The sequence below is a fragment of the Excalfactoria chinensis genome, chromosome 3 (assembly GCF_039878825.1).
Source record: "Excalfactoria chinensis isolate bCotChi1 chromosome 3, bCotChi1.hap2, whole genome shotgun sequence".
NCBI lineage: Eukaryota > Metazoa > Chordata > Aves > Galliformes > Phasianidae > Excalfactoria > Excalfactoria chinensis.
Genome location: NC_092827.1, coordinates 50,409,449 through 50,436,383, shown reverse-complemented (window position 1 = coordinate 50,436,383; position 26,935 = coordinate 50,409,449). Strand labels below are relative to the sequence as shown.

Here is a 26,935-nt window from a genome sequence, read left to right as displayed (position 1 = left end):
ATACAACGGGCAGTCTTTTTGTTGAGCTCCAAAGAGAAGAACTTCTTGTTCTCTTGTCGCTTTCCGTGAAGACTACAATATAGCATGTAGAGGGCAACTCAACAAATGCATTTCCTCAATACCTGCTCTGCTCTGTTGGAGTGCTAGCAGTCTCAGGGCTCCTGGCAGCCTCGTGTTTATCTTGTTGCTAAGACAGAGGCTGTCATTGCTTGTAAATGCCTGACACTGCTGTGAAAACTAGCATTTATTGGTTGGTTTCTGTCCTCTCTGCCTTTTCTCAGGGTGCTTGTTTATCAAAGGATACACATAACACATCACTTCTTTCACTGTTTCCAGTGTGATGGTTCAGATGTTTGCCTTAAGTGATGCCCTGTTACAGCTTTATTTGTACATTTGTTCTTCCTATAAAATCATGCTCTGTGGCTTTCAAGTGCAGTGCAACAACTTCGCAGTCTGAATACCTTTGAGTCATTTCTGCAGAGCAGGCTTGAGAGCACAAACGGGATAACAGATCCTCTATCCAACCTTGACACTTCTCATTTGCTATAGTTTCGGAAGATACAATTGTTATCCAAATAAACCTGGGCTTACAGGGTGTTTATACATGAACAAACTGAAATATTTATTTTAAATTCAGCTTCATTCACTTTTAAAGTTATTAAAGATATAAATCATTAATAACTTATTTAAAATGATTACTGTGGGCCTACAGAATTGTAAGATGCCATTATCCATATATCAGTATTTGTTGGTCTGTATTTAGTGTTTTAAGTGTGCATATACAAAACAATAGTTCTCAAAAGAAGTTTGATACTGGAAGGTCCTCACACTTGTGTACTTTAGTAGTTTATATGTTTCAGTGTGGGAACTGTTGATGAGATTTCCAGTGGATATATGTTTTTTTTTTTTTTCCAGCTGGTTCATATGAGCATGAAAAACAACCATTAAAAAACAAGCAGATGTTCAAAGTCTCTGGTGGTCAGAAGCAGAAGAAAAGAAGTACTTCATAGTTTGTTTGGAAGTGCAGACATCAGCTCCTTCCTCTGATTACACCTATAAAAAAAACAATGCTTAGAGATTCCAGAAACAAGTTGCACTTGGCCCATTATTTTGAACATTAAGTCTTTCTTCCATGCATTTATTCTAATGCTTCTGAATCCACAAATTGTTTTAATAGTAGATTCCACGTATCATACTGTAATTTACTTTATTTTGTTGATTTTTAATAGCTCATTGTAACTGTGGTTGTTCTTTGATCTTCACAGAAACTTTATCTATGGGTTGCGTTGGGTTTGATTTGTATGGGATTTGGTGTCAAATATCTAAATTTGGATTTTGGATTTGAAGTTACAAGAATTTCTGTTGCTTCACTTTTTTTCTCAGTTGTCTCCATTAAACAACAATTCCATTTCCCTGTCATTGTAGTGAGAGGCTTAAGAATATGAACTTAAGCAAGAGAACAAAAAGGGCGTCAGTATTTCCCATTTGCTGCCTTATTATTTTGGAAGTCATGACAACTGATCTCATAGTTTTTGAACACTTGAGTTCAGCAGTTCTGGATTTACTTATATGATGATGTGAGTTGCACATGCACTGACGCACACACAATAAGGATGTAGATTGCAAACCCTTAGTTCTAGGGAATAGCTATGAAACTGTGAATTTGTGTTGGAAGTAGGAAACTGCAGTGAAGAACATGAAGAAAAAGCTATGAAGAAGTCTTTAAATACAGATTTTGAAACTATGAGTAGGATAGAGCTGCATTTTGAAATAATTGTGTTTAATCATCTGTTATTGTTTCTTTTGGTGGAAATAACTGCATGTCAATATTTAACGCTGTAAAGATAAAAAGCATGTTATACATATGTTAGGGAAACTGAGTGCTTTGTGCAACTGTGGAGTCTTCCTTCACATCTGCAGGTTCCAGGCTTCAATGTCTCTTCTCCTTACTCTGTGCCTTGTCTCTTTTGCAATGAGGGAAGATATCCTCAGTGTTTCGGAGTCCTAGGGGTTACATAATACATGTAGCTGTGAGTTTTGTTTATTTAATTTCTTCTGTTCCGTTCTATGGCTTCTTGAAATAACTTGATGCGATGTAACAGGATTCCCAGTACCAGAAAGGAAAAGGATGTGTGATGGCAAGGGGACAACGGAGACCATAACAGTCATTGGGCTGACTCAGTTGCAGAGTCAAATGTCTCACAAACTGAGAGGAAAGACACCAATTTACCTTTTGGGACCTTAATTTTATCTTTGTGTCTCAAGTTGGAATCAGGCTACATTTTTGTACTTACAATCTAACTGTAATTCTGTTCTTCGCTAGCAAGGAAGTTCTCAGCTATATGCATAAATCACAGTGCGCGTGCAGTTTAACTGAACTGTTCTCCTAGGTAAACAAGTTTGCCAGTGATTGTTTCTGGGAATAACATTTAGAGTGGAGTTTTTGTTTTCCAAACAAGCTTGTATTTCATTTAAAAATATTACTGCGCATACTGAACATGACTGCCCTACAGCGATGATTTTTTGGCAAAAGCTAGTAAAATGTCAAATATTTTGCACCATGGAGATGAAAGGAATTTTCTGATCTCATTTGGAGAGTGAGGAAGTACATTCTGTGTTGGGTAAGGGTAAAGAGAAACTTGGAGCATGAGATGGAATTTGGAGAATGTTTTTAGTACTGACAGATGCAGAGGGCCTGGTGGAAGGGGGCATTGCCATGGAACCATGGCCATTAGCCACCTTAACAACATTTTATTTTCTTGAATTAAGTGACCAGAATGATTTGGAAAACTAACTTGTAGCTGAGGTGGTAGAGGAAAACTGGAATGTCCTGTCATCTAAATTTCAGGAAGAAAACTCTCTAACTTCAAAGTAGTGTTAGAAAGTGGCATTCTTTATTCCTCAGATACATATTGGGTGACTTGACAAATCAAGCATACTCCCTCAGAGTTTGTAGTCTAAGGCTTTTTGTGTAGACAAGCTCAAGTCTCATCCAGCTACTCTTAGTAGATTCCTCAGTTTTCAATCAGGAACTTAGGATGAGCTCGAGTTTGCCTTAGTAATTCCCATTTTACATAGTGATACTGAGTTTTGGAGTGGCCTTGGTCTCAAATAAAACACTCCCTGCATTTCTAAATGGAGTTTCTCAATGTAAATGTTCCCAGCCATTAATTTTGGGCAACCTTGCCTGCAGAAGGGGGGTTGGAACTACATGATCATTGAGATCCCTTTCAACCCAAGCCATTATATGATTTATATGACAGTTTGTTGAAAATTGTATTTAGTTACTGGCAGCCTGTCTGCTGCATCAGCATCCTCAGTGAAGCTGGTGAAAGTGCAGGATTCAAACTCATAGGCTCTAAATTTCCTAACTGATGCTACTCTGAATATATGAACTTTATTTTCATAGTGAGGATTTCCAAGTAATTTTAAAAACACTTTTTCATTTTTGTAATTATTTGTAACCAAAAAATATTAGAATGTGTCTGTGTGGATATGCGTGTAATTTGTCTCTTTTTGTGTGTGTGTGTGTGAGACTGCAAAGTACTTACACAAGTTTGCTGCAGTTTGCATCTACTGTTAACCATCTGTGTCCCGCAGAAGCTGATGAACTTGGAGGTGCTGCATCCCCTGACCATTTTGTACCAATTTTGGATTGGTAAACAGTAGTGCTGTGAATACTGCTAGCTACTGTGATTAATATATATGGGGATCAGGTGACAGTATCTAAATTCTTCTTTTTAAGCTTTGCATCACAATTTTCAGTGCTGCTGAAATTGGTACTGTTGTAGAACATCTGTAGAGCTTCCACAAGCCTGCAGGCTACCAACTTATATTAAAAGACACCAAGATGTGGTAGCATAACAAGGTTAGCAAGGTAGGGAGTTACTAATTTAATCAATAAGGTAGTGAGGCCAAAACTGTGGCTCTATGGGCCCAAAATGAGTTGCCTCCCAGAAAAATAGTATTTCGAAGTGCTATAAATTAAGCTATTACTGATGCTTGTTCATTGGTATTGCAGTTAATTTTGATACCCTTAAGATGTTGGCTGCCATGGGTTTTAATTTACATTCTTCCCTGAAAGAGGCTAGACAGAAAACCTTCCAATGAAGACTTCAGGCCTTGTGTAGAAGCTACTAAAGAGAGTTTTAGGAGTGAAATACTGACTTGTCTGAAAGATAGCAGTGTGCTCATCTGTTCCATGGTTTTGTCTGGGATAGAGCTAATTTTCTTTGTAGGGATTCTTATGATGGGAGCTTTCTCTTACCAAGTGGTGGTTTACTAAATTTAGGTGTATAAAGTGTAGATTTCAACAACTGTGGTGATTGTTTTAATTTACTTTAAAATTACTGGAGAGAAATAGGTGAGAACATCTGGTTTGATTTAAAATGTCTTTTGGTAGTTCCATCATCTTTCAATAATATTTGTTTCCTCTCTGAATATAAAGTGAGTCCAGATTATTAGGTCAGATATAGATATTTGTATATTAATATTGTGTGAGCAGATACTTTAATAATCTTTTAAAAATGGTGTAATTAAAGATGATAATAATTATCACAGAATGGCTGAGGTGGAAAGGGACATCTGGAGGCCATCTAGTCCAAGACCTATGCTTCTGCAAGGGTCACCCAGAGCAGGTTGCTCAGGAGAATGTCTGGATGGCAGAAACTGTTGTTTCTGAAGCCTGTTAGTTGCTTCCTAATTACTCCATGAGATTTAATTTAAAGTAAACATAAATTGTGGAGCTATATGCATAACAGCATTTTTTGCTATTCTTGGTGCCTCCTATTTTGAAATTTCTTTAGTGGCTCTGGGCTTCCAGCACTGGGAAGTTGTCTGGGGGTGCCAGGACCACCTTCTAGGTGCTTCAATCTCAGTTATCCTCTACTTTTTTCATGTGTTTTTCCAGCATCAGTTTGCCACTTCTGTGGAGGAGAGCACTCCAGATAGCTAGTGGGGATTTCCTGTCACAGGCTTTTACCAGCTAAGGTGTGATATTTGCACGCAGTGCTGATGGTTCTTAAGAGTTGTAGGTGTGGGTGACATACAGGCTACTTGTGTGTTGTTTCTAGTCGTTACATTGATTAACTCTCCTTATCCTGTTCATTGCTTTCCCCTTTGCGAGGACAGTCCCAGCTAATATCTTGTATAATAATTTATTCTATTAAGCTGTTCATTTTATAGTCACTAGTAATTTAGTAGGCCTGTAGGAAACACAGTATAAAAGAAGGTAGGTAATGGTTATTTTGCGGTGGTAGTGAGTCCCAAGTGACTACTTCTGCTGTGCCTTCTGCTTTCATTTAGTGAACACTTGATGGCAATTCATGTGATGTGGATTGATTATAACATCTCATGTTTGACATCTGATTTTAGCACCATGTGTTTTAATTGCAGCTTTTGTAAGTACTACATAAAATGTAGTAAGATAGTAAGCCCTGAATATGTATAGCAATAACTTTCATTTGTGTTGAATTTTTGATTATATTTTTCTTTCTTGTTCACCTTATCAAAGATATGCTCACAATTATATAATCTTTTTCAGTGCAAATCTGCAATTATGTTCTGCAAGATGTAGGACATGCTCTTATACTTTACCAAATTTTCCTTACGATGTCAAGATGGTACTAAGAGAAAAAAAATACCCTGATCACAGTATGAGAATAAGGATGGTTGACTGTTTGCAAGCAGACATGACAAAGTACCTAGCAGGATCGCTGTAAGTAAACATTATTAGATTTATTTGGGGTCATTACTGACTGAGTGCAGAAGTAAATTTTCAGATGAATGTAAAGATATTCTTCTTAATGTGCTTACTTACACAGAGGAAGCTTAAGGCTAAAAACCTGTTGAAGCCAACAGTAAGATTTGCCCAAAATCTTCAGGATGTTCTCTTTGTTATTTGAAGGGGAACTGCTAGTCTTAGAAATACTTTGGGAACGTTGTGTCAGCTTAATATGCATCAGTATGGCCTCCAGACAGTGTCAAATACCATGTAGAGAACCAACTCTTTTCTTTGACCTTCTTTATACAGGTATCCAAACAGCCATCAGTACAATATTGTTGTCGGGGCTTTGATGCAGGCATACCCGTTCCTGAATGAAGATGGGAATGGCTTTGTAAGTATTGTAAACATTAATCTATTGTTAAAATATTGAAATAACTCTTTTTTTTTTTTTTTTTTTTTTTTTTTTTTTTTTTTTTTTTTTTTTATTCCCAGCATAATCGATCACAAGAAAATAACACTTCAGAACAAATCAATATCAGTTCCTTGTATACCGGATTAATTGGATTAATTCAGAGCTGTAAGCTTCACTTTGACATGCCTGCCAAATTACATTCTTAATTCGTTGCGTTAATCAAAGGTTAATCCAACTATGTGCTACTTCTTAAAGCTACCCTGAGATCATTTCAGAGGCATAAAAAACACTCCCTGGGTCCCTGGTTGCTCATTGTGTACAGTTGTTCTTTTTCTGGGTTTGAATTCTCCCAAAGGATACATTGGAGTAGTGGTGAAAAAAAAACCCAAAAAAACCCAGAAACAAATCTTTCTGTATGTGGGCTAACAGATGATTTACCCTCTTGCAATGTGTTATAATCATATGAATGTTAGGTGTGTACCAACATAATGCTTTAGTTTTAGGTTTGTCATGAATCTAAGCACCGATTTTAAAAATAAAAATAAAAAGGTTTTAAACACTGGTTGGGATCTCAGCAGCTGTATAACTGAAAGCAGTGTAAGAAGAAAACTCAAATGTGAACCATGTTTTTTTCCCCACTCCCTTGTGACTTAAAATATGTCCATGGTCTCCAAGGACACTTTCTGACTTCTCATCATTGCTTTGCAATGCAACACTTGTATAACTTCTTGTAAAATCTTGTGAGACTCGGAGGAGACTGTTAACTTTCAACATACATACACATAACATGCACAGTTACTATAGAAAGCAAATGATTTTGAGATTTTTTTAATTAAGGATTATGTGGTGGATATTCAAGGGCTGGGTTCAGCCTCATCTGTAAGACAGGAGGGCTGAAAGAAAACAAACAGCTCACAGAAGGGAGGAATGCAACAGAAGAATGAACCTTAGGTCAGTGTGGCTTAATCCAGAAGATCTCTCTGCATGTCACAGTGGGAGACCCCTGCCCAGTTCTGGGCAATGTCACGGCTCCATTGGGCTGCCTGGTGTGTGCATCTGGGTCCTTCCAAAGAACTTTTTACAACCTTAAAAAACTGTCTTAAAATAGAGGTTCTAAGGATGGGCTCTCAGAGGAGTTTCATTAAAGGAAGAGAATAGACTTACTGAAACCACACTATAAATCCATGCTTTAATAATTAGCTTGTAGCTTTGCAGATCGATCCCCAAAGTGGTGCTGGTGAAAACAACCTGGGAAACTTCCAAGTTGTGGCACAGAGATTTCAGAGCAGTTTTTCTGTGTCTTCTGATATTTCTTTCATGCTTACTACAAAGCAAATGTAGAAAAAATCACTATCAGTAAGTGAGGAGCTGCAGTTCTGAGTATTGCTAATATAATGCTTCCAGGCAAGCCTCTTCATTGACTCTCTTGAGATAGAGAAATGTATTAAAGGTGTAGGTCTGTATACCAAACTTTGGAGGAGGGGAAGGACAAATTTCTATTTTTATTGGGCCTATCACCAGACATTTCTTTTAGTTCCTCCACAATTGTGGAGGCTATAAATTTAGATAGTTGCATTCTACAAAAACAAAGTCTTAAAACTAACCCAGCATCATACACATGTATTCTGTTCCATACACTGGGAAACTTTATCAGTAGCAGATTGTTATTTTTTAACTCTCAAGCCAAATAGTTTGGAGCCCTCCACCAGAAATGGATGTGTCCTGGCTGTTGGAATGCTGCAGTGGAAACTGTTCTGGACTGGTCCATGGCAAACATGTATGTACATTTGTGCCCTGGGTGGGCAGTAAAAGGCAGTTGTCCTTTGACTGACAAAATGAAAATTTAATCCTTTGAGAGCTCTTTACATTTCAGAACAAATTTTTTTTTGCTTCTGGTCAAGAACATAACACTGAAGTGTAAACAACTTGATGTAATGGAAAATTTCATATTGGGAGTGTCACAACTGTTAAACTTCCATGGAAATGAAACAGCCTATGAATGTGAACAGAGGCAAGATCTGCAATGGAGCAACAAACCAAAAACTGCCTACCTTCTTGTGAACAGAACTACATTTTCATGATGGAAACAAGATTCCTCATAAAGCATTGAGTTTTTTTTCTCATAAAACTGGATGCAATTTGTTTTCATCTCCAAACTACTTCATGTAAATATCATATGAATAATGTAGAAAGTGAGTAATATTATCAATCTTGTTCTATTGCAAAGAGACAGGTTTTAGTAAAAGGTTTGATGTTTCAAGTTTTCATAGATTATCTATAATTCTATTTTCTTGGTTATGATTTTCCATCTGAATTTGCAGTAGGGAATAATATCTTTCCGTGCCATGACTAACATAACTGAGTAAGTTTCAAAATAAGGTTACTGATAACTTACCTGTGTGCTATAAATTTCAGAAGGCTATTCACCTCAGAAGCAGAAATTACTTAGGATTGCTGATAAATCACAGAATCACAGAAATGTAGGGCTTGGGAGGGACATCCAGAGATCATCGAGTCCAACCCCCCTGCCAAAGCAGGCTCCCTACACCATGTCATACAGGTAGGCGTCCAGGCAGGTCTTGAATATCTCCAGTGAAGGAGACTCCACCACCTCCCTGGGCAGCCTGTTCCAGTGCTCCGTCATCCTCACTGTAAAGAAGTTCTTGCGCACATTCGTGCAGAACTTCCTATGCTGAAGTTTCAGCCCATTTCCCCTAGTCCTGTCCCCACGCATTACTGAAAAGAGACCAGCCTCGCCAGTATGGCTTCCACACCTCAGGTATTTATAAACCTGGATCAAATCCCCTCTCAGTCTTCTTTTCTCAAGGCTAAACAGACCCAGTTCACTTAGTCTCTCCTCATAGGGGAGATGCCCCAGGCTCTTCACCATCTCTGTGGCCCTCCGCTGCACTCTTTCCAAGAGATCCTTGTCTTTTTTTGTACTGGGGAGCCCAGAACTGGACACAGTATTCCAGATGAGGCCTCACCAGGGCAAATCTTTCATAACATTAAAAAAAAAAAAAAAGAGAGAGAGAGAAAACTCACTTAAAAGGTTTATGGAGCACTTGAAATGAAACCAATTTCTCCATGCCCTTTCCAGACTGGCTTTTGGAAAGAAGTGCTTTAGAGCGATAGCTGAGTTTTTCCTATAATGTCATCTTTGACATAAAGAATAGCGTTACTCCAAATTGTTGACATTTAACTATAAATAAATAAATGTTTACCTCGATTTAGTCATGACATAAATTATTAGGCCTTTGATCTATGATGTAACCAAAGCATTATTTTCAAGTAACTACAGGAAAAATAGGCTTTAAGATAAAATGTCAGTTTCATAGTCACAGCAGTCAGAAGATGACTGGGGTGTTAGTTTCTGAGTACCTGCAAGGCATTATTATATTTTATTCCTCCTACTTCAAGAGTATACAAGGAACTGTTTGGAAAGAGTCACTGACTCTGTTTCATGTTGAAAACTGTACACTTTTATTTGGAAGGCAGAGGGGGGGTAGTAAATACTTACTCCTCTCTAAGCCACTCTGGAGTTGAGCAGTGTTCTGATCCCAGTGATATCCAGGATCACACTGTTGACATGCTTGATTATGCAACTGCTGCATGCAAAATGATTTTTCTCTAGTAAATTACTGCTCTTAATCTGCGTGTAATCCGTTCCCTCCCATGGCAGATACACACAAACTAATCCTTGTACTACTTTATAAGCATGGTAAACGTTCCTGTTGTTGGGTTTTTTTTTTTCCTCCAGTATTCATAGAAAATAAAATAATTGGCTCAAAAATGCAACAAAAACATCCTCTTTAGAAGATATGGTACTTGCTAAGGAAACCATGTAAATATATGACCTAGCAGTCTTGCTCATGAAAGGGGTATGTGAGAAGGGACTCAGATGAGATTATGAGAATCCTGTTACAGAAATAGATTTAGTTAAAACTCTTAACTTATCGGAGGATGGGCTAAAACAGCTGAATGTTTTGAACTTTGTGAGATATTTAAAGCTGTGCACAGGTATCAGTATATTCATCCACGTGGAAGAAAAAGCTAAAATATCTACTAGCTAAATGAAGGTTTTCAAGAGGAAAAAAAAACAAGTCTACACAAAACTCCACTAAGAATGTTTAAATTCTCAGATGTTAATATAGTCTGAGTTGATCATCTTTTAAAGTATTTCACAGTGTGTAAACCTTTCAGAGAAATGTTACATTAGATTTGTTTTTACTAGCCTTGAAAATAAAGATTTTTGCAAATAAACTGTGCTAGGAACATAATGCTAGGGTATCTGCATCTAACTGTAAATGTATAAGGACAGAATTAGGAAGGGTGTTAAGGAACATTAGTGGTTCAGGCAGATGAAGTGGGATTTCCAAGGTAAGTGGTCACCTTGGTTTTGAGAACAGTACTAGGGCATAATAAAACTGATGCTATAAATACACACGATGAGAAGTCTGTGCTCTATTTCTTCTCATTACCTAAGTCAGACCTTTACACATTAGAAGCACAGATGGGTTTGTTTGCTTTCTAGTTCTCAGAAGCTTGAGCATGGCTGCCAGAGAGAGGATGCTTCCATGAGGGCTGTAGATGGTGGCACAAAGTGCCCCCCTGGGAGGGTACATCAGCCTTGGTCTGACCCATAAAAGCTGAGGGAAATGCCAAAAGGCCCAGAGCTTGGGTGTGAGCTGCTGCTGAGTTTTCTCACCATTAATGTATCTGGTGCTTTTAAGAAAATATCCTCTTATTATCAACTAGCACCCTTGGGAGGTGGGAGCAGCAGAAGAAAGGCAAGGTCACACTACTGCCTAAGAGATACCCTCCCAGTCACCCCATAGGTGAGAAAGGCTGGCATGTCAGATTCCTGCTGCAAAGGTACAGTGCTGCCTAGTGCAAACTTGAGTTCAGTTGAAATACACTTGACCTTACACAATAAAGGATACTTTTTTGGTAGGGAGCTTGGAGTAATTCTTGTGCTTATACTGTTTTTTGGCATCAGTGAGTATAGGCTCAACTTGGAGTCCATTTTAGAAAATAAAATAACTATCTAAACCTCTTTTAACACATCTCATCACTTGTTTTATTTGTTTCTTATGACTACTGAAAACTCCTCAATAACTAAAATAATCAGTCATTTTGTCAGATCCTCAAAAGCATTCTCACTTCTTGCAATTACAGGCTTTTCTTGTGGAAATGTGTAATAGCCTTTGCTTATTCAGGCTTCTTCCCTGCATGTCTGCAGTTGCTGCTGTGTCCTGCTGAGAGGCACCCAGCTGGGGACAGGTGGGCAGCTGTCTCACTATAATGTCATGGATATTGCTGTCCACCCAGATCTGAGAAGCAGCAGGCACCCTGGTTTTCCTGTTCCCAATTAAAAAACCAAAAATGTTATAGAAGTAGGGAGTGCATTAGTTCTGTCTTTGGCTGCTGAGTGGGGAAGTGCCTTTAAGCTGCAATTTATACCCTTTGAGGCGTCTCATAAGCACCGGGACATATTTAACTGACCCTCTTACTTCAGCAGCAGTAAATCCAGTTTAATAGCACGTTTGATCCACTGTAACTGCTGGCTTCCTGCAAAAGGGAAATTCTTACTCTATTTTTCTGCTCCCTTGTATTAGATCATAGAGCTTTGCAATCAGCCAGGTACTGTTTGAGGCAAAATATTAGGTTTTGTGGCATCAGTGAGCTGACCTGACTCACTACATAGCTTTGTTACCTGATGTCACAGAGATAATATCCAAAAGTAAGAGCTAGAAAAGGAAAACAAGCTGTGGTTTTGCTGACAGCCCTGGTGATCTTGTCTTCATCTAACCCTACCCATAGATTCATTGACATACCTGGGGAACTGTGCAGGTGCCAGTAGGCCTTTTGATTAGCAATCATTGAGGTAGATCATCACAGGTACTTGTGCTTCCCTCAGTCCTGAAGCCACCACTATGCTAATGTCAAAATATAAGCCTTCATATTTTGCATCATATTTCTGTTCAGTGGCAAACTATAAAAATAAAATAAAATAAAATAGAAACAGATTAAAACTAAGTAACCTGTACTAGGAATGGAGCAAATTCTTACAAGATACCGGCAATGACAGATTTTTGTTTGTTTTGTGGTGCAGCTGGTATGGAAACGGGCGCTTAAAGATCGTTTCAAATATGTGCGGAGAGCCATTGAAGACGATGAGCAAGTTTTGAAGAACAAATGCAAGTTTGGCCACAGGAAAGGACAGAAGAGGAAATCTTCATCTTCTGAAAACAAACCTTATGATGTCAAAGCGCAGAAAGAGGTACCCAACTTTTGATGCTCTGTACATTTGATATCATTTGTAGATGTCACCAGTTGGACATAAAATTCCTTTATATTTAATGCCATGTTCCCACTCTGCCTTAGGTTATAAATCTCCAGTTACAGTGAAAAACAATAGAGGTTTACATGTAAGAGCTGAAACCTGTAAAAATAAGAATACAAAGTGATGCTTGAGAAGGCATGAAATGGTCATACCCTAGTACCACATCACACTTCGTTATATACTAGCTATTTGGATTAATGCACAGCATACTTAGGGATGCTTACAAACGTATATGTGCAGATGCAGTATTTCCCTTTAGTTAAATAACTTACAAAAAGCTATTCATGCCCAGTAAGTGTCTGAAGCACAATAATTGGCTCATACACTTTATGCTTTGGCAATACACTTCACACCCCTTTCAGTGCTACAATTAAGATATGGTAAAACTTAATTACAAGAATATGATAAAGAAGCGATTCAATCAATTAGTTCATGTATGTCCATACTGCTAACTCTTTATCAGGCATATATCTGTTTTTGGGGAAGCAAGAGTGGTTTGCCTGATACATTTTTGCATAAGTTACAATTTTAGCTGTAGTTTTCTACCTAAAAAGCACATACACTTATTAGAAGCTTCACTGATGTCTGCATATTTCCTCCTAAGTAATGTGTGCATGAATGGTTTATTCTTTCTGCCCACTTTAGTTGGAAGGTTTGTAGAGTTTATGAAACAAGAAACAAAATTTGGATGCAAAACAATAAACAGCCTTGCTTGTGGGAAAAGAGAAGCAATAGGCATTCACATGTGCATCAAGTCAGACTTAATTTATCTGCTGATGTTTGGAAAAGGCAAGTCTAGGTCTTTATCACATCAGCTACCTGAGAAGGCCCTGCAGTGATCCCATGGGAATGCATGTTCAACTTCTATTTCCTATAGATGGAGGTGTAATCACAGTGTGCCATATCTATGCTGTAAGCTGAGAATGCTATTCCCCTTAACTGTGCTGCCCAAGGCCATCACTGGTCACTCCTGGCTTGCTTTAGAAGTTGAAGAAGGAAGTAGTTCCTAGACACTTCCTGCTGGCTGTAGAGTTGTAAATGAGTAAGTGTGAAACTAGAGGGTGAGAGGATGATGGGCTATCCATGAACGGTTTCCCCCATATCCTAAACAACAGGTAGGTATAAAAGCAAGAAGTAACACTTACTTGGCTTAGGAACAAATCCCACAAAACAAAGGGAATCATGCATTAGTTTTAAATGTGTTTCTATGTAGAAACAAGATAACTTGGGCTCTTAGAGCCAGGTGTTTGTTATTACAAATGGTAAAAGTGTGCATCTGAACAAGATGTTTTTTTAGCATTCTTTCATACAAAAGCATTTCCTATATTTAGCAAAGTATGTAATGGTAACTTCCTGCTTATCTTTGGCAATAACTGCTTTGTGATAAGTTTAAAATGCTAAACAGAATACCATAACCTCAGAAAATAAGTATTTGGTGTAGAAGCCAATACCACAAGCAAAATATTCAAATTACTATTAGTTAGACCCCTTTGCCTTCATCCCTTTTACATGCCTGGAATAGGAAAAGCCCATCAGGATTATTTAAGGGTGGAAAGTGAATTCCAAGTTAAGGAGACTGGAGAATGATCAGTGGAAGATTTCTAACCACTTTGCTTCCACTCTTCCCCTTAGATAGGCAGAGTGGGACAACTGGGGCATTATAGGTCAAATGCAACAGGCAAGCACTGCAGATGAAAGAGCACATCTGTTCCCAATGGATTACATACCCACCAGTCATACAGCTGATTTCTATTCAGAAACTTAAGCCCCATATAGTCACAAGGTGCAATACCATGGAATACGTATTGTGTCATTATAACCTTGAATTGTTAATGGTATGAAGGTGATGAAAAGTCTTTACCACTGAGGCATTCCTTAGCATAGGTGGTATTTGCTTTCACAGAAAAAAAAAAAAAAAAAAAAAAAAAAAAAAAGCTTGCTACTCTTGAGAAAGTCTTTGAGTGCTCTATCAATCAAACAAATAACTAAAATTGCTTGCTAGTGATGTTTCGGGAGCCATAGATGATCTCTATCACATTGCCTGCTCAAGCCGGCACCTACCAAAGGCATTATTCTTCCAAACACAACAGGATTGCTACTTGGCCTCCTACATATGTAGGGTATTACTTCCAAATGCAGCACCCAGCTTTATCCTCAAGATTCTTTAAAATATCTTCTTATGTGCTACTTCTTAGAGAGCACTATATTCAATGATATCATAGTATCATAGTATCGTGCGAGTTGGAAGGGACCTTAGAGATCATTGAGTCCAACTCCCGGGATTCGAGCCCTCTAGTGTAGCAGAGCAGCAGTTCTACCACTTGCGCCACAGGGGGGATTTGAACCCTGGGCCTCCAGTGTTGCAAGTGGCAGTTCTAACACCGTGCGCCACCGTGGCACACATATGAAAGGGTATATTCCCTTTAGTACATTCCTAGCTAGTATCAGAAGAAAAGTCTTGAGCAAGTGCAGTGTTGAGGGCCATATAATCATGATGAATACACAAAAAGCCATGCTGGTTTTACCTGTCACTATAGTCCTGATGGAGGTTTCACTCAGAATGATGTTCCCTACAGTCATTAGACTGAGTGAGTCTCTGTTGGAAAGAAACTTAATATGGAACCTGACACAAACCACCTTCAGCCACATATAACAGGAAGAGCCCTAGACTTGGAGGGGCTGGAACAGAGAGGAGACCACAGTCCTTCTTTTAAGGCCTACAACTACTTACAGTCTCTGGAAGACTGCTGGTGTGCTCATCTGGGCTTCTCTGAAACAGCTGTAAAAGATGTAAATTTGCTGTTAGGTGTGAAAAGGGGAAATAAGCACTGATAAGACATTAAGATAGGAGTAGATAATTGCAGATACTTCAAATATTTGTTACACTCAGAAGAACTGCAAATAAACATAGTGGAAATCATTTATAAAGAAAACATCAGCAGGCCATCTTCTGTTTGTATTTATAGAATACAGATGAAATATTTTGACAAGTACTTAAAATGGGAAAAGTGAAAGAACTCTGTAGAAACTTAAGCAGTTGGACATCTGTCAATATTATTCCTGTACAGGAAAGATAAGTAGCAATGTTGAAAGCAGTGAATATGCAAAAATTCTATGGCAGGAGGATCAGATGAAAACCAGAGAAGATGCCTCTGGCCCAGGAAGCATCCAGGTGGAAGCTGAGATATGTGATACTGTATGTGATTTTTTTGACGTTGTGCAATACAGAACAATGAAGCTGGTGAGAATAGTCTTGCCACAAGGCTGAGACTTCCCATTCACTGATGAGACTTCAGAGAAAGCTTCCTGGGGAGAAAATGGATGGGCATCCTATCTTTAAATAGAAGGAGGGTTGCAGGAAAGCAGTGTGATGGGCTTTCTCACTTTGGTCAAAAAATCTGTGGGTAACCAGAGCCAAATTAAATGATGAAGTCTGGAAGCTTTAACCTGTATAAAGAACCTGATTTAGGGCAGATGTAAAAAACAGTCTTTGTACAGATTGGCACAGGGGAGCCGATTATTGAAGGACATGCAACCATTTAATGAGGTGAAACAGATTATCTCTGTTGTCTTTTTTGCTTTGACTCTTAGTCTGTGTAAAATATTGCTGCTGTCAGACTGATACTGAAGCTGGGGAGCCTCTGGGGGTGGTCTTAGGGCCTACTGCAGGGAGGCAAATGGTAAAACCAATCCTTTTGTATGTCTCATGGCACTCCACTGGCTTCCCACTCATTGTGATTAAGAAATTGTCTTTTCTGATGAAAGAAGTAAACATGAACGAGCACTGCCAGCTCTGAGATGGAGTTTCTTTTAACTCAGTACAACTTTAGATTCGAAACCCTTTTAGACATTTTGTAGGAGTATGCTTGTCTTTGAGGTGATTAAAACAAATGACATCTTGTTCATCAATGTGATTATGCCACTGCAGGAACTGGAAACTTGAAACTGGTTTCAAGGAAAGCAGAGAGTGTAGGAGTTGGCAGGAGATCCCAGGATAGGGGTGGAAAGGGAGAAATGAAGGGGAGAAAAGCCATCAGCAAGTAAAAGAAGAAATCAAATTAATTAAATGAGTGAAAGATTTTCAAAGCTTTAACTTGATGTGCAGGAGGTAAAGAAACTCTTCTCTGAGCCACGTGGTTGAGGGATGCTGTTGGCAGCTACAGAATTAGATTTCATCTATGCAGTGAATGTTGTACACTGTTGAAGCAGGAATGATAGCCCATTTTCCCCTAATATTAAAAACCTCAGAATCATGTGTTTGTATGTACACACAGCCAAAGTGTGAAACTGGATTTACAAATGATCATTCAATGGTTTTATTGATGTAATGTGTTTTTTCTACTAAAACTTTGATGTGTACATATAGTGTGTGGCATTGCTTAGTTAATATTTTAAAGTACTCTGATAGTCAAGTGAAAACCTTTGTGTACAAATTGCTGGTGCACACATTATGCCTCATGCTTTTTTGTATCATTTAGTATCTCCATTGTTCTGTGAGTTAACATGAAGGGGTGAAGTATGGGCAGTTCCTTGATGGAGGATAACAGATTTCATCCCATTTTGCTTTTTCTGTTTTGCAATTAGAAAGCATTTGTGGTCAGAAATAAAATGACTTATATGGTTTTGAATGTTTGCAATTAATATTGACATGCAAGTCTTGCTCTGAAAGTATTTGACTGGCTCAGGAGGGAAATTGTGTATAATTAAAGCAGAGCCTGCTTTAATTAAATATGAGTCAGCATGGATCCTTCAATAGGCTACACGTTCATTTTGCATGAGAGCAGTCTGTGCTGTTTCCCCAGTCTTTGTGTTCAGCTTTTGGACATGAAGGGTGCCATGACTATGATGCTTTCTCAGTTCAATTTATTGCTTATGTTTCAGATTTAAACCTGCAACAGATCAGTCAGATTTTCTTTTTCACTTGATCATTCTTTCCCCAAATAAAATAACTCAAAAGATGTACTTTGTACTAAACATCATTATGATAAACTTGAAAGTTACCACAGGAAAAAAAACAAAACAAAACAAAACAAAAGACAACAACAAAAAAAAAAACAGTAAGGCCCACTTTCTAGTACTTGAAGATCATGATGCAAGATTCAGATAATTACATGAATTACCTATGAAAACCATTTCTTAATCTGAAGAAAAACCAATTTAGTAGAAAAGATTAGCCCAGGCAAGGGTTCCACGACACTCCCAGTGAGTATGCAAACGTCATATTCTTTGTTTAGGCAAAGAGAAAACACTGAAAGGCTACTGCCAGGCTTGCTTGCATAAGTACCTTGACAATTGATGCCAGCTCTTATGGAAGTAGGCTAGGCAATCAAGAACTGTTAAGCAGTAGCAATACTCTAAGCAATAACATGACTTGCAAGGAAATTAGGAATGTCTTTTCAAAGGAAATATTATTTAGCTGCTGGGAGCTGATGAGAGAACTGCAAACAGCATAACGAAAGGCAATGTAACAGCTATACCAACATTACCACTGGTCAGCAAGATGGTCCCTGTATCAAAGTATGGTCTAAAAGAGGAGCTCCCATGCCGGCATCACCAATCTTGCTTGTGTGATTTTTATTACCATCTAACAGTTTCTGCCTTTTCTAGAGAACAAAATAGTGGAGACCCTCAAAAGAATATTCCCAAGGTGTCCCAGGTGAGAGATCTGAATCTGTGGTCTGCAGTGAGTAAACCAGTCAAGTGCAGGGCTCTCTACTGGTCCTATCTCAGTTCACTCTCTAAAACCAAAGAGTTAGTGGGTTCTGTTGGCATTCTTTCTTTATGAAAGAGATCTTGATCACTGTCATTAGCAACAGCTAGGCTACATTTACTATTCAGGAACTGCTATATACTCTTGAGATGAGCAAGAGATGCATGCTGTTCTCACCAGAGGACTTTTCATCGTTCTGTGATTAGTCAGTCATTTTACTTCGGTGTTGACATTAATGACTTCTAGGATTTATGATAGTGGCTTTTAACAGTAACTGGAAGCTTTTATACCTTGGTAATGCACATCATGCATAAAAATTCTTCCTTCCCTCGAAGAGAAGTAGCAACTTCTCTGAATGGGACACTTATGACATGCTAAAGGCTACAAGTTAGGGCTTTTAACAAGAACCTAACTGCTATTTTTACTAGAATCTCTGACCATATCTTGTGGAGAAAAGACAAGATTCATGAAATGGACATTGTGGAATTGGGGTTCTGTGTTTAAACACCTATCTCCTACCAAACTACTAACTATCGTCTTGCTTTAGGAAGTGAGATAGGTGAGGCATTTGGACCATAGTTTTTTAATGTATGTATGCTTCACTGTTTAAAGGTTAGCAACTTGACACAGTCTATTTGTATGCGATTCCAGTAGAGCTGTGAATATTCTCTGTGCGAAGGGTGACTGCCAAAAGCCATCTGTAGCACTAGCAAAGAGCCCTATGATCTGTGTGACTCCCAGATCCCGTGACTTTAGTCATAGATACTTGAAATACCAAGAAGTTAAGAGTGGTTATGGGCATAGGCACTCAAGTATGTGTTCCCTACAACTATAATTCTTCCCTTATGAAAGGGCTTAAGAGTCTTCCTAGGGCCTCAGGCAAGGTCTAGGCTACACTGATGTAAAAATGTTGGATGTACCCTGCTTACCTCATTAATGTTTGACCTCTTTTTCTATTCTGTTTCACAGTATTTCTCATCTGCTTGTAGCAAAACAACAACAAAAAGCAAAACAAAACAAAACCCTCATTTTTTGAAGGTATCAAAGTAAATTCTCATGTTCCAGCAGAAACCAAAACCACAATCTCTATTATTTAAAAATAAAGGAATTTCTTCCTATTATCCAGCAAGCATGTACACTGCCATTAAGACAATTCTGTGCAGAAAAACATTAAATATCACTGACCAACAGTCTTATTATCACTCCAATGGAAATCGATGTTACTGGTAACATGACTGAAAATCAAGCCACAGGAAGGATTACTTGTTTAATTAGACACTGAAGGAGGAGATCTTTAATGTTGATCTGTCTTCAGTCTACATAGCATTGCTTTTCCACAGTGTATTGAAATAACCAAAGGTTAAAGTTACTGTCACAGTTTTACTGGGATATTGCTGTACTAGATGAGCTTGTTCGCTTTGATGAATAAAGCAGAGAAGATTCTCCCAAAATTAGAATGCAATGGGGTTGGCATACTGGTTCAGTAGTCAACTCTCCAAACTCATTCACACCCCAAATGTCGAAGTTAACTTGACATCTCACTTGAAATTAGTGCAAAATAGGTTGCAAAGTGGTGTCCCACTGAGGTGACTTCTTTTTCCCCAAAGAAATCCACCTCTCAGTTACCTTTCTACTTACCTTAACAATCAACCTGTTCACAAATTAAAAACTAAAAGGAAAAATGAAAATATTCTGAGTCCCACATTTAGGTGTGACTGAGTTAATGTTCAGTTATTACACTTTTCTAGAAAAAAAGGAAATTAGAAAATAGGAACAGGGGTTGAAGACTATGAAAATTTAATTATTTCAATTATAAGGCAAGTTATGCACTGAAGACACTTTGTTGCAAGCATGACTGTCTGTTAATTTATATATGTATATAAAAGACAAAATTTATCTTGATGTTAGAATCCAATAAATCCTAAGGTTCTAAATTATTTGTGTAAAATTCAAGTGATGCCATACTCTCCCACTCAATTAACAGCTTTCAGAGTGTATTTGAATGGAACCATACGTAGAAATAATGAACAGTATACATTAGGACACTTTCTCCCTTCATATTTCCAGCTAGGCTGCCTGTGTAAACAACTACTCATCCATAAACATCTGAGTCTGCTGTTCTCTAATTCCACTGCCATTGGTCTTGATGTACTAGTGAGGTCCACTGCTCTATGCTGTTCCTGACTGATAAACAAGCACGCTTTCTTTAAATCAGCTGGAAATAGAAACATGCAATGATGCAGTAATTACCATCTAACTGCATTTCTGTAAACTGTAAACTACCATCTAATCTGTATTTCTGTGGCTTTGTATATTACAGTATATTTATATTCTTTGTATGTTTCCACACTCGGAATGAAACTGTACAGAGACTAAATGAATTGCTTAGATACAGAAGGCATAGACTTGCTACTGTACGTAGGAGACCAGGAGGCCCCAAAATCATAGCAACTTTGGTGTCTAATACCAGCTCCAGAACACTGTTTCATTGCAAGAAATATTCTGCACTCACCAAGTGTTCTACTTCCGACTTATCATTAAGCATCCTTTAGATAAACTTTGGCTTCTCCTGCGCTTAAACAACCAAGTAATCTCTGAAATACTGAAAGCTACTAAAGCCAGTAGAAAACTGTTCTTTTCTATCTAAATGGTACTAGTGCAGACTTCATAGGTTTCTGAAGTTTTGTTATTTGACTGATTGGTTAGACACACTTCACAGCTAGGTATTTTTATCCATTATACAGATTACTATTTTTACAAGGTATATTTACAAGGTATAATTTAGGATTACCAATAGCTTTCTTCAGCCTAGGAGTGCAACTTAAAAAGATGAAAAGATTACAGGTGATGATTGCTCTAGGCAGGCAGAACATTGCAAGAAAATCACGTTCCCTGTAATGTAATGGATGATTACCATAACAAAGTCTGGCTTTCCATCACCTTATTTTTCTTAGTGGGTAATGACAGTGTTTCTTTCTGACGATGCTGTCTATTTTTGTGGGTACCTTTCCATTGCTCCTTACAAAAATGTTATATGGAGTTGTCTAGATAATTAATAATGTTATTAACCTAACTAGTTGTTCAGGACTTGGCTGACTATATGCAAAGTCCCACAGTTGTAGCTGCTTGCGAATGGAGATATACTGGAGCCAAGGCAAGTTCTCAACTGGCTCACCATGGTGTTTGCTCCTGCTCCTTGGGCAGTGGTCGGGGAAGCTGGCCTCCAGGAAAAGTCTGTAGCAACAGTTGGAGTCAGAGATTCTAGAGTAAAAACTGTGACTGTAATTCTGCACTCTGCAGGCACAGCAGTGTTCACAATATAAAGATGTACAACAGAACAAAACAAAACAAACAAAAAAAGCAACTATTTGGGCCTTGTAAGAATCCTCAGAAGTGGAGTGAAAGAGATCATGTGGCTAGGACTGCTCTTCATTGGCAATGACAGTTATCTGTTGGAAAGAGTTCAGCAGAAGGCCACAAAGATGGTGAAGGGCCTGGAGCATCTCCCCTGTGAAGAAAGGCTAAGTGAACTGGGTCTGTTTAGCCTTGAGAAAAGAAGACTGAGAGGGGATTTGATCCAGGTTTATAAATACCTGAGGTGTGGGGGGCAAAGTGGCGAGACCAGGCTCTTTTCAGCAGTGTGCAGAGACAGGACAAGGGGAAAAAGACAGAAACTGGAGCATAAGAAGTTCCGCACGAATGTGCGCAAGAACTTCTCTACAGTGAGGGTGACGGAGCACTGGAACAGGCTGCCCAGGGAGGTGGTGGAGTCTCCTTCTCTGGAGATATTCAAGACCTGCCTGGACGCCTACCTGTGTGACGTGGTGTAGGGAACCTGCTTTGGCAGGGGGGTTGGACTCGATGATCTCTGGGGTCCCTTCCAACCCCTATAATTCTGTGATTCTGTGTCTTAAGGGGTCAGTAAAGAAGTTACATAATAAATCATTAAAATAAGCTGTAGCAAATTCCCAGGAGCAAACAACATTTGTGAAAGAACTTCAGATGTGTTCAAGGATAAACCAGCTAAACTTCTAACTGTGATGTACCAATTTGGAGGTAGATAATTTGATGCCAGTTTCCAAAATTTTGGGAACGTGTTGACCAAGAACTAAGAGATGAATTACGTGGGAAAGAATCAATGAAATTTCTTTAAACAGAAGTCATGCTTCTTAAAGGTGTTAGTTCTTTGAAGTATTCAGCAACCCTGAGGGCATCAGAAATTCAGCTGATATAGTTCACATTAACTTCAGGAGAGATTTCACCACATGCCTTTCAAATGCTCTTAAAAGATATAATCTGAGGGAATAAACTGGAGCTGTGCAGAAATAGTTTGGTTATACTGTGGAAAAGATTGTTAATGCTTAGTTTATGCAGTTAAATGCATTTCTAAACGACGCGGAAAAAGGAGAACAGCTGGCTGACCAGATTTGCTGGTGCTTCTAAGGGTACGAAAGGTAAAGGTTGTCTTTGGAGAATGGTAGAAGAACTTCATGTTACTGAGTTAACAGGGCAGAAAAACAGCTGGTAAAATTCAATGCCAATAGATGTGCAATAAGGTACAAGGAGAAAACCCAGCTCTAATAACATAGACTCTACGGGCTCCAAGCTTATTATAATCATTCACAAATGATATTCTTATATCTTGCTGAAGAACATTTGGCACTCTGCTAAGCAGCTGTTCAAAGAAATACATTGAATACTTGTAGTTATTTAAGAAAGAAACAATAGGGAATGCCTTATTCCCCTGTATGCACCAGTGGTATCACAGTATCTCAGCTAGTGTTTTAAACTGTATTGTGCCTGTCCTGTAAAGACTTTAGTGAAATCAGACAATATGCAAAGATAATAACAAGGATTTTTTAAAGTATGGAACAACTATTGTATGTGAAATAAATAGCTTAGGACAATCTTGTCTGGAAAATAGATAATTGAGGACAGAGTATGGTGTAGCTGTACAACTAAAGGTGAACAGTTTGACCTCTATCTGACTGAATCCAGTAAGATCATTAGAAGATGAAGGCATAGCTTTCGACACCACAATAGTTAAACTGGTGAACATAATGCAGTGCATTGTGAAGGTACAAGTTTGCCTGGGTTGGAAAGGTGGCTGGAAGAAATGATGGAAGAAAAAATTTACTGGAGGCTATGAAATGTAACAACATGACTACTTGAAGTCCATGAGCCCCTGTTCACTGGAGTCTTGAAAGGACTTGGGGAAATGGCCACTGCTCTGCCATTTCCTCTCAGCCAGCTTGAGGAGGGTATGAAACCAAATCTTTTGATCTGTGACCTCTCCTCCTGGGCACTGAGAAAGTGGACAGGAATGCCTGATCTAGTTGGTCATGCATAAATGCTACTGTTCAGTGAAGTCCTTTATGAGAGCAGACTATGCTGATGTAACACTGGCCTAGCAAGGGGTAGGGAGTACCTGTGGGAGTCATGGCAATTAACTGTCCTGCATTCAGGGCTGTCATTCTTCTTCGATAACATTGGCTATTGAAATCCATGGATATATAGTAGGAGGGAGACAATGTTTTACTTCTATATGTTGTACTTGAAAATCTTGGAATTTCACATACACAATTTAAAAAAGAATGTTAAAATGGAAAATTAAATTGCATACAGAGAACTCTGCAAAGCAGTCTTGAATGTTGCATTTTTTTCAGCTCTATGTTTTAAATATTCTGGGAAATAAAACAAAGAAGTGTCTCAACTTGCATTGGCTCTGGCCCACAGGCCACCACTGGCATAGCTGACAGCTGCATTAGTGATGATACATTTGGGAAAAGCTGATTTAAGTGTAGTGTGAGAGTGGTAATCACTAACAAAGCATCTGTATGTTTTCTCATCTTGCTTCAGTGGGCAAATTCACTGCTTCCTATGGTAGAAACTAAATAGCCACAGGCTACAGCCACAGATGTACTGCTTTGGATAGCCACCCCTCACGTTTGTAATTAATGTTTGTGGAGTTACAGCAGGGACAATAATAATAATTTTGAGGAAAATCAATAATTAAGTCTTCAAGTATGGAATAACATTGTCAAGTGACTCAAATAATGCTTTCCATTAGGAGGTTTACTTCTTGGTAAATACTTCCATTGTATGAATAAGGAAGTATGTTGTCCTGCTTTTAGTACCTGGATGAGTAAGAAGAAAATCCTTTTTCTTGGCAATACAGATATAATATTGCTAAAGAGTTACATGGAGATACTAGATGGTCATTATGGTCCTTTTCAAACCAGGCCATTCTATGATTATTAGAACAACCTATTAATTAAAACAACAAACAAAGAAACAAAACAACAAAAACAACCCCACAATTAGGCAAACTAGGCACATGCATTTCCTCTAATGTGTAATTTGAGCCTGGGAGAACTAGCTGTTAGTTCTGGAACCACATGAAGACAGATTCTGTGTATATGATAGGGTGACAGTACACAAGTCAATTCACAGACCCAGTACTCAAGCTGCCCTCTAGGACCCTTCTGCTAAGCTTCACTCACTACACTTTGATGTAGACTCCATTGTGAACTGACAAGATATCCCACATCAGATGAAAAATGATTTGTTACAACTCTGTGCTTGATTTGTTGCTAGGAAGAATCTACTTATCTTGAAGGTGATGCAATGTACGTACACATTAACTGGCTGAAGCAAGAATATATGAAAACTCTAAGAAACTGGAAAGAAGTGAATAATAAAATGAATGCAACAATGCAACTACGAAGGAAGATGATCTGTGATAAGACACCTTTAAAAGACATTCTTAGACTATTTCCTTTCTTAAGATGCCCCTATCAGGTAACAGAACTACACTTAATAATGGCATTGATTTATATTATAGATGTGACACAACTGTGGATGTTCAGGGATGTTTCTGCAGAAGTATTGATCAACATTGTTCTCTTTAACATATGTTTGCATTAGCCCTGTGTTAAACATGCCACGCAACAGCAGCAGGTTGTAGGAAGTCCTTTGATGATACTTCATGTACTTCTTCCCTGTTTTGAAAAGAAATGAAGCCATGATATCATCCAACTTACAGTCTTTTTTTTACTTATCTTACTGTCATTTATTGTTTTCAGTTTTGGCTTTAAGCACTGCAATAATAATTATATTTTATTTTAGCTTTTTAGGGAGTTCCAGCTTCTCACACACATGGATGTTTATCAGAAAACAATTACAATTTTGGAGATTTATTCAGAAAGCATATTATCTTTATGTCTGGTGAAGAATAATCCAATGAACATTATGTTGCAAGAACATCTGAAAGAGAACACAGAGGAAAACGTTCTAAAATGTCAGTACAAATCTATGCTCTGAATATCTGTACTAGGTTTGGCTGGGATGGAATTAACCTTCTTCAGAACAGTCGGTAGGGTCTGTGTTTTAGATTAGTGACCAAAACAATGCTGATAATTCACCAGTTTGTCAGCTGTTGCTGAGCAGTGTTTGCACAGTCTAAAGGCAGTTCCTCATTCTTCCTCTCAGTGAGTAGAACTGGGGGATATGCACAAGAGACTGGGATGGAAACAACCAGGCAGATGATCCAAACTAGAGAAAGAGATGTTCCATGCCATATAACATGCTCAGCAATAAAAAAGGGGTTGTGGGCTTAAAGGAGGTTAACCATCTTTTCCTCAAGAACTTAGAAGGAGGAACAGTCTTGTAAAAAAAATACTTTCCCTTAGAAAGAGAAGGACTGCTTTTAAGCTGGAAGTAAAAAAATGAAAGAGGTACTTACTGCGGTTTTTCAAGTACCCTGTCTCTCCAGGAGTAAATTTACTTTAGGGGTGAAAGCACAAACTGGTACAGCATAAAGACTCTGGAAAGCAGGGTTCTGAGTCATACAGAGAGGTCCATATCGTGTTTGGCTTGCTGGCTGTGAGAAGGGAGCAAGTAACTGCTGCCACTCACCTTTCGATCTGAAAACTGGGGTGAGGGTAGTTCTGCAGGGACAAAACATTTGAAAGAGTTACTCGTAAAATTTACCCTTCTTGAACTGCAGATCCCTACACCTCAGCTAAACTCTGTGAGAAGTGCTTCTTGAGAGTTTCATTTGCTGTGCAAACAGGCATAATTCCAGGAAGTCAAAGCAATTATAAAATAATTCGAGTTGGAAGGGGCACTTAAGCAGTCCAACTTCTGATTCCACACAGGAACACCCACAAATCAGACCACATGACCGACAGTGTTGTCCAGATGCTTCTTGAACTCTAGTAAACTTGGTGCCATGACCACTTGAGGAAGATATGCATTTCCCAATTGGACTATAGGGTTTGTGAGAGCGTTATGAATTTGAATACTATGGCCAATTGCCAGATGAGGCACCTAAACTTTTACTGTGGCACAAGCTACTCAAATTGGACTGAGCAGCAGTTCCACTGCTGAGCTGTTAGTTATTTCATAAGTCACAATCTGTTTTTCCAGGATGATATCACAGTGCCACAACGTTTTCATCTGTATTTCAGAAAATCCTTGTCTTTCACAGATATGAAGATGACTGCTGCATGTTTACTTCTGCCAGATGTCTTTGGAGATGACTGCAGTCTGTTTGCTGCAGTGAACGAGGAGGTAGGAAACAACACCAGCAGCTGTAGTCTTGTTCCTATGAGCTGCCTGGGCATATCCCTCAGCCTCTTGCTGGCCCAAATTAGTTCCTGGAGAAGGATGACATTCTCCTGCCTTTTGGATAAAAGGCAAACATTTGCAGAAATGCAGGTTAAATTCAAAGCAGTACGA

General features: G+C 38.6%; 2 protein-coding genes across 3 annotated transcripts in view; one reads left to right on the top strand and one right to left on the bottom strand.

Moving 5' to 3' along the window:
* SAMD3 (sterile alpha motif domain containing 3) overlaps positions 1–26,935 on the top strand; it is a 33,379-nt gene that overhangs the window by 5,721 nt on the left and 723 nt on the right. For both annotated transcript variants that reach the window (XM_072332676.1, XM_072332677.1), the window contains 6 exons: positions 5,543–5,716; positions 6,032–6,116; positions 12,253–12,420; positions 24,791–24,994; positions 25,322–25,493; positions 26,685–26,767. In XM_072332676.1, the coding sequence (XP_072188777.1) occupies positions 5,543–5,716; positions 6,032–6,116; positions 12,253–12,420; positions 24,791–24,994; positions 25,322–25,493; positions 26,685–26,767 (886 nt within the window). The remainder of the gene's footprint in view (positions 1–5,542; positions 5,717–6,031; positions 6,117–12,252; positions 12,421–24,790; positions 24,995–25,321; positions 25,494–26,684; positions 26,768–26,935) is intronic.
* The window catches only part of L3MBTL3 (L3MBTL histone methyl-lysine binding protein 3), a 78,228-nt gene continuing 78,108 nt past the window's right edge, over positions 26,816–26,935 (bottom strand). Inside the window, exon 24 of the transcript XR_011903115.1 lies at positions 26,816–26,878. The gene's annotated coding sequence lies outside the window, so the exon portion shown is untranslated. The remainder of the gene's footprint in view (positions 26,879–26,935) is intronic.